Below are 8477 nucleotides of genomic sequence, written 5' to 3'. Positions count from 1 at the left end.
AATCGGCCACATCAACAATCCTACTATCATTGATACGGAACAACCCGCATTGGATACCAGGTAAAAAGTTGTTTTATTATACAACCTAATAGCAGAAGACAGTATATACATATCAGTCAGAATACAATACCCAGAATATCAATATACTCATATACACAATACTATCTCATACCCAAAAAAAACAATACAACCCTAGTCCAAACTCACCCTGCATATCAGGGTTCCAGCTCCCTACTATCACGGAGCGCTATCACCCGGTCGGTCTCTGTTCCCTGAAAAAAAATTAGATAAATTGGGTGAGACACATCTCAGTAAGAAGAAAAAATTATTTATAGTGTGTGGCCAAATGAGTTCAATTATAATACAATTTACTTTTCAAATCATCGTTTCATCTGAGAAAATACACTGATATACACATTCTCATACTCACATAGATATACAACACAAACTTTTATAAGTTTTAAAATCATTTCTCAAATTCAATAATTTCCAACACATTTACCACGAAATTCTTGAGAATAGGGAAGATTACTCGCCTATACAGGTAGCTTCCCTCTACCCTAACACATTATGCAACCACGTATGACCACATCTGATACCTATCAGAGCACTCACCTTACTCAGCAAGCCCTCAGGCGGAGAGTTTCACTTCGCCTCAAATATGTATATTATCAACTCACACAGTTCCATTTCTCAATTTTATCATTCTTTATTTCTGAATTTCCATTCTTTCTTTCATTTCTCATTTTAGCCAATTTTATTATTCTTTTTTTTTTTTCATTACCATTTTACTTTCCGGCTCATGAGTATCATCGGTATCAAATACTAACATCGTGTCTGTAACTCATGGCCACCCTGAGGATCTTTCTATCCACGTCATGCTTCCCCCCCATGGTCAAGGTTGTGCGGCCCAAAGGTTGGATCTAACTGCGGTTGGCCGACCTGGTTAAATCAAATATCATATAATATATCATGTCTGTAGTACGACTGGCTGGCCTATGACCCTGATCCGGACTCAGGGGACCCAATAACCCTACAAAATGGCTTAGTCAACTATCACGCCACACGCTCCAAGAGTCCGTGTGGTTGCACTAACACCACTAGCAACAGTACCATGCTCAAAATCATAACCATCCAATAGGGTTTACTACCACATACCCGCAATCATCATGCGATATTGGAATTTCATCAATCATATTCTAGTATATCACAATTCAGTTTAATATAAATATTCTCATCATTTTCTATGCACATTTCATCATCTCGTAATCTCATATATCATATTTCACATATTTTTCACATTTTCCCAAAATACTCATATCAACAATTTGTACAAATTCATTTCTCATGCAAATAATTTCCACTCACAAATAAATACCACATTTCATTATTTTCTAATATCAGTAATTCACAAAATCTCATTTTTCAGGCAAAACATTTCTACTCACATATAAATACCATATTTCATTATTTTTCACTAATCACATTATAAATTCTCATTTCAATATTTTCTTAGAAATTACTCATCGTTATATTTTACACTCAAAAATATCACAATTTACAATTACTCAAATGCCACACAATTAATCTGATATTTATATCATAATAATTTTCAGGAAAAATATCATATGCTCATTTTCACTTATTAATTCAAATAATAATTTTAAAAACACTGCTATAATTTATTCCCCTTACCTGGCTTACTAAGAGACTCGTTAGGACCAAATCCTACCCCCTTGGCACCCGAAATTCAACACCTACAATTAAGCATTTTTCTCATATTAATTAACTCATTTCCCTTAAGACAATTCTCAACTAACCTTCCCTAAGCTCCATATACCTCAAATTATCATTTAAACTATTATTTAACACCCCCACTTAATTTTTTGAATTTTACCTACGAGCCCAAAATTACACCAGCGGCGCTCACCCGAGCCCTAAATTCTAAAAATCCTACTTCGACTCCAGATGCTTAACATTTTAGAATTCCTAAATTAATCATAATTAATTAAAAATAAGCTCCTCAATAACTCCCGTACCCCAAATTTAGGGTTTTACCCATGACGGCCCCACAAGAATTCCGTCTCGCTAGACTTGTAGAGAATCATCCCTAGATTCTCATGGTAGTGCCCATTCGTCTATTGAGCTTATATTTTGCACGAAATTAAAGAAAAATGGAAAATTGGCTTACCTCAGGAGATATGTCTACGCCGCTCCTACCACCAATCCGCTCCAGTAGATTTGACGGTAGCGGAGAATGGAGTTCAGCGGTATCTTCCGATTTTTGATCAGGCAAAAATCCTCTATGTAACTGAGGAGAGGGAGAGAGAATGAAGAGAGAGAGAGAGAGAGAGAGAGAGAGAGAGAGAAAGAGAATATTTCAGTTTGGGGGGGGGGGGGGTTTGGAACCTGCGAGCATCCTAAAGCTTGAAGCTTCAGGATGCTTACTTATATAATAATAATAATAATAATAATAATAATAATAATAATAATAATAATAGTAGTAGTTAATATTAATAATAATATATTTTATTAATAAAAATAAAAATAAATTTTAATTATTATTTTTTTATTTTTTATTTTATTTTTTTTAAATTCAATTAATTAATTAATTAATTAATTATTATTTTAGGAATCACTCCACTAATCTTCTATATCCCTTTTTAGGGTTATTACGGATTGGGTCTAGCGGGTTAGAGGTGTAAATTCATGTAGGTAGTGTGTAGATAGAGATTTTATTTTTGTTTAATTTTATGGGATTTAGTTATGTGGAAATGGATATATTTGTGTATAAAAATAGTTAGAACTCTGGTAATGTTATTTGAGGATTTTATATTTTATTTCTACTACATATGTGTGTTTTATATTTGATGAATAAGGTATCAGGTACATTGACGTCACTAAAGTAGCACTCCGGGCCCACATGGCGGGTCAGGATCCTTACAATTTCACTGGATGAAAGACTTTAATCTGGAAAAGGAGTCTCTTTTGCACCCCAATGGATATTCCTACCTGGCTTATCGATCCATATGTATCACCCTGATTGTTTTCAAATCCTAGCATCCAGATTTGGTCTATTTTTAGGAGTTGATAATGCGACATTGAATAAGACTCAAACATATCGTGCACGGATATGTGTAGATATTGACCTTCAAGAGGAACTGGTATATGGATTACCCATTGTTGTTTCAAATAATAAAGTGATTTGGTAGGAGGTTCGGTATAAGAAGCATGGTTTCTATTGTTCCAAATGTTGCAGTCAAGGACATACAGAGGTAGTTTGTAGAGCTGGAGAAAATAAAGGCAGGAGGGATAAATAAATTACTCATGTGCCAAAGAAAATGGGGAGAAAAAAGGAGAAATAGGAAGTAGAAGGACACCTAGGCCACCCGACGCCCATTAATGTAGAGCCAAAGGCTGTGGAGTCTCATATGAAGGAACCAGAATAGGAAGGGGTGTGGAAAAGTTGTCGGTGATAATTGAAGTGCGAGATGAAGGTGAAGTGAAGAAGGACAGTACAGTTAACATAGAGAATGCTACATAGAAGGAGGATGTCAATACTGAGGAAGCAGGATCAAGGCAAGAGAATTTTGTTCCTGATGCACTAGATAAAAGGACCAATGAGACATAGGGGGAGGTAGCTACTCTAGTGAATGAGGAGATTTACGTGGATTTAGAGGAGGACCAAGCATTGATTTGTGCACGTGTGGAGGAGGAGATGATGGGAGTGGATGAGAACCTGGTGGGGCAAGGTGGTGCAGTGGGGAACGTGGAGGTTGTATCTGAAGTTTTAAAATTAGAGTGTGCTCAATCCCTTAAGTTAGATGGGACAGTTTCGCCTACTTATGCATCAGACCATGATACTGATAGACCTATACAACAATAAATAAGAATAAACATTATGATTCTGATTCGGATTTACAGATTTCTTTGGCAACTTTGAAGGACCAGATAGGACAAAGTGTTGTAGCATTCTCGGTGGGCTCTTACCCACCCCTCAAAATAAAATCTATGATTGAAAAAATGCTAGTGTGGAATGTAAGAGGTTTGGGAAGATCGAGGAGGAGGTTGAAAGAATTAGTTAGATGTCACGGAGTTGCTATTGTAGCTATTGTTGAGCCGTTCTTGGAGGATAATAGAATGCCTCAGCTAGCTAGCCACCTTCTGCTTTTTAACTACTACAGTAATGGCGATGTGGGAGGTAAGTTGTTGGTCTTTTGGAGAGAAGAATTAAATTTTGAGACAATGTGTATGAATAATCAAATGATTTATGGCTAGTTATTTTTAGATAACAAAAAATTTTTTATTTCTTTCATTTATGGGAAGTGTACTCAGAATGAACGCAGAGAACTGTGAAAAACTTTGGAGGATTTACAACTTGAGGATCACCTTGGATTGTGGTGGGGAACTTTAATGTAATTAGAGAGGATGGAGAGAGGTTTAGAGGTAATCCTTGACTAGTTGGAGTCACAGAGGAGTTCAATTCTTGCTTGGATAAATGTGGTCTCATGGAAATGTCTTTTAGTGAGAGGAGGTTCTCATGGTGTAATGGACATGAAGGTCACTCTCGCAGTTGGGCAAGATTTGATAAAGTAGTTATGAATATGAGTTTCTCTAATACTTTCCCTAATGCTCATTTGGAGTATCTAATGAGGAAGTCGTCGGATCATAGTCTTATGGTTATCAATTTTGACAAAATGGAGATGAGATATGGTACGTCACCTTTTCATTTTCAAAATATGTGGTGCTCTCATGACTCTTTTATTGATTGTGTGACAAAGGCGAGGGTTGAGCTAGTTTATGCCCAGGGTCTTTTGAAGCTTGCGGCCAAACTAGAAAAAAAAAAAGAAAGTAAGATAGCTCTTAGAGCTTGAAATATGTAGGTTTTTGGGCGTGTTGATCAGAATATTAAGGAGCTTGAGGAATGTTTGGAGACCCTAGAAAATCAAATGCTATATGATCTTGACCCGAGAATTGAAACGAAATTTCTTCTCACCAAGCTAGATCTAGAAATATGGGAACAAAGGGAGGAGACTAGATTGGCGCAACAAGCAAAAAAATCTTGGCTTAAAGAAGGGGACCAAAATTCAAAATTTTTTCATGCAATGGTAAAGCAAAAAAGGAAGAATTCTGTGATTTCTAAGATGAATCTCGTAGATGGGAGTGTATTAAACTCACCAGAGAGCATTCATCTAGCAGCAACTTCTTACTTTCAGGATTTTTTAACGAAAACAAGAACTCATGAAGTGGCCGACTTATCAACTGTTCTAGAGAAAGGTTATTACTGAAGAGGAAAATGAGCTTCTTTGTCAAAATCCTTCAGAGGAGGAGGTAAAAGCTGCTCTTTTTTTCAATCCTAAAAACAGTAGCCCAAGTTTTGATGGTTTCGGCTGAGTTTTTTATATTTCTTGTTGGGATGTGGTTAAAGAAGATTTATTAGAGACAGCCAAGGATTTCTTTAATGGCACAAATCTTTCAAGGTTTTATTCTTCTTTATATATAGTGCTTATTCCGATGGTGCAAGATCCAAAATTTTTTGATAAGTTCTGCTCCATTAGCCTTTATTCTGTTGCTTATAAGATTTTTCTAAGATTATTGTATAGTGCATGACTGGTTTACTTAACCAAATAATATATCCAACACAAGGGGCGTTCATTCCAAGTCGAAGTATATTTGAAAATATTACTCTTACTCAGGAGGTGGTGCACTCCTTGAACAAAAAGAATGTAAGTGGTAATATTATAGTGAAAGTTGATATGGCAAAGGCTTATGATCGAGTAGACTGGGATTTTTTGCTTCAGGTGTTAGAGGGTTTTGGTTTCTCTTAAAATTTTTGTAAGTTGGTGGTTGAATGTATTCAGATATCTTGGTTTTCCAATATGATGAATGGTTCTTTCAAAGGATTCTTCAAACCTACAAGAGGTTTAAGGGAGGGAGACTCGTTATCGCCTTATTTATTTATTGTCATGGAGGAGGTTTTATCTCGTTTGCTACAGAAAAACTATGAGGAGGGGTGTATTGGCTGTTTTTCAAACCTTGTGGGGGCTCCTTTGATTTTGAATTTACTCTATGTAGATGACATTTTGATTTTTCTTAATGGGGAGAAATGATCCATGCAATATCTTATTAAAGTTTTTGGTATCTATGAGCAGTGGTCTGGACAAATGATTAGCAAAGAAAAATCAGCTATCTTCTTTTCAAAGAAAATTCCAATGTGGCGGAGGCAGAGTTTGATAAGATTAACGAGATTTGTGGAGGGAGTTTTCCCGGTCACTTACTTAGGTGTCCCACTTTTTTCTGGGCGTTTAACAATTAGATCCTTAGAACCTTTAGATTAAAAAATAAAAAGTAAGGTGGCGGGGTGGAAGTTAAAGCTGCTCTCGCAAGGTGGTCATCTAATTCTTTTAAGACATGTTCTCACTTGTATGGCGACTCATTTGTTGGCGGTATTAGACATTCTGAAGGCGGCCCACAAGAAGATGAATTCTATCCTCTCAACATTATTTTGAGGTGAGATAAATGGAAAGCTAAAAGTGAAGTGGTGCTCGTGGTCTAAGCTGTGCAAGCCCATTAGTGAGGGTGGTTTGGGTGTTCATGATTTTGGTGAAGTTAAAAAATCTTTACATATGAAATTTGCATGGAGGCTCATGAATTTAGATAATCTTTGGAAAAAAAATTATTCGTGCTAAATATGTGAAACAAGGGCATATCTCTATGGTGGTTCCTAAAGACTGAGTTCTCGGTTTTGGAAATCAGTTATGCGGGTTTTACCTCAGGTGACGGAGAACGTGCAACTAAAGGTAAAGAATGGCAAAGGTTCATTTTGGTTTGATAATTGGTTGGCTAGTGGCCCACTTTGTCTGCAATTTAATAATATTCAAAACCCTCTGCTTAATAAAAAAGATGTGTGGGTGGATGGTGCTTGGGATAGGTAGCACTTAATGGAGTTGGTGGGAAATGACAAAGCCGAAGAAGTCATTCAAAATACTTCTTGTGGCAGACCAAGGGAGGATATTCTAATTTGGACACTCAATGATAATGGAAGCTTCACGTCGTCAAGTGCATGGAATTTAATTAGAGCCAAAGGGCCACATGTAAGGGATATGGATTGGTTGTGGCACAATCTCTTGCCAAAGAAGGTCAGCGTACGTGTTTGGAAAGCTCGTTTTCACAACTTGCTGTTGGATGAGAAAGTTCAATCCTTGGGAATTGCTTTTGCTTCTCGGTGTAACTGTTGTGAGCTGGGGAAAACAGAAATCTTGAATTATATTCTTTGTTCGAGCGAGATTTCTGTGAAGGTTTAGGATTTTTCCTCTACAACCTTGGGGGTTCCTTGTACGACTGCAGTTTCTTGGATTTGTTGTGTTCAACAATGGTTTACTTATGCTAAGAAATCAACTCATAGGGGTGTAATCATTGGTATATTGCTGAGTTTATTGACTTGGAGACTTTGGGTGCGTCATTGTAGAGCCTGAATGGAAGGTGCTAAGGAATTGGCTGAAGGAATTTGGTTGGCAATCAAGGTTTGGCTTAGGAGGATTTCAGAGAATATGATATCAAATGGATCCTTTTATACTTAGGATAGCAAGATTCTAAGTGCTTTTGAGATTTCAATTATCACTTCGAAGGCACAAACTCATTGTGTGGTTAGCTGGAGGAAACCTCAGATTGGGTCTGTAAAATTGAATGCAGATAGTAGTTGCCGTGGGAATCTAGGGACATGTGGAGGGGGTGGTGTGATTCGAGGTTGCTGTGGAGATTTCCTGGGTGCTTTTTCTTCCTTCTTTGGCTATGGCTCTAATAACAAAGCCGAACTTAGGGCCCTGACAGAGGGAGTGCAGATGTGTAAAGATTTGGGTTATATGAATGTGGAAATTGAATGTGACTCTAATGTAGTGGTTGATTGGGTTCTTTCTCGGAATTGCATAGTATGGTATTTGTGGGATTTTCGGGAAGAGTTGCTTGAGGCTCTTTCCATGATTAATTTCATTATCGCTCACCAATTCAAAGAAGGAAATATGGCTGCGGACTTCTTGGCACGTTAGGGAGAGGAAGGCACCACTATGAGATATCTGGAGTTTGATTCTTTACCTCATCTAGTTAAAGACATGATACAACTTGAAAAAATTGGTATTCCTAATTTAAGAGTCTAATGTGTTGTTTTATCTTCGATTCGTTTTGTTTTGTTTCATTTCTTTCTGTTTGTAGCTTGTTTTTCTGTAACCATGATTTTCCTCCGCCATAAGTGAGAGGTTTTCTAATAAAGAAAGGAGGTGCCGCCCTCTTCTAGCATGTGTATATATATACATAAAACAAGTTATCTTATATTCATGGAGAAACTCACATGGACAAGTTTTAATCTTCATTAGACTTAATATATTTCATATACTTTTGTCCAAGAATATTTTAAGTCATTAAAAGGCTTTTTGACAAGGAAAAATAAAGCAATCGTCACTAACGTAGTGCAACCTAGAGTC

The 8477-nt window shown here is 36.9% G+C and overlaps 1 protein-coding gene across 1 annotated transcript; it reads left to right on the top strand.

Annotated features, from left to right (window-relative positions):
* Positions 1–6941: 6941 nt before the first annotated feature.
* On the top strand, positions 6942–8045 carry LOC131151460 (uncharacterized). The gene is made up of 2 exons (XM_058102705.1): positions 6942–7298; positions 7581–8045. Exons 1-2 carry the CDS (start codon positions 6942–6944, stop codon positions 8043–8045), a joined length of 822 nt encoding a protein of 273 aa, XP_057958688.1.
* The last annotated feature ends 432 nt before the right edge of the window (positions 8046–8477 follow it).

The sequence above is a fragment of the Malania oleifera genome, chromosome 3, assembly GCF_029873635.1.
Source record: "Malania oleifera isolate guangnan ecotype guangnan chromosome 3, ASM2987363v1, whole genome shotgun sequence".
NCBI classification, from domain to species: domain Eukaryota; kingdom Viridiplantae; phylum Streptophyta; class Magnoliopsida; order Santalales; family Ximeniaceae; genus Malania; species Malania oleifera.
Note: the sequence above shows the minus strand (reverse complement) of the source record. Positions and strands in the feature narration are given on the sequence as shown.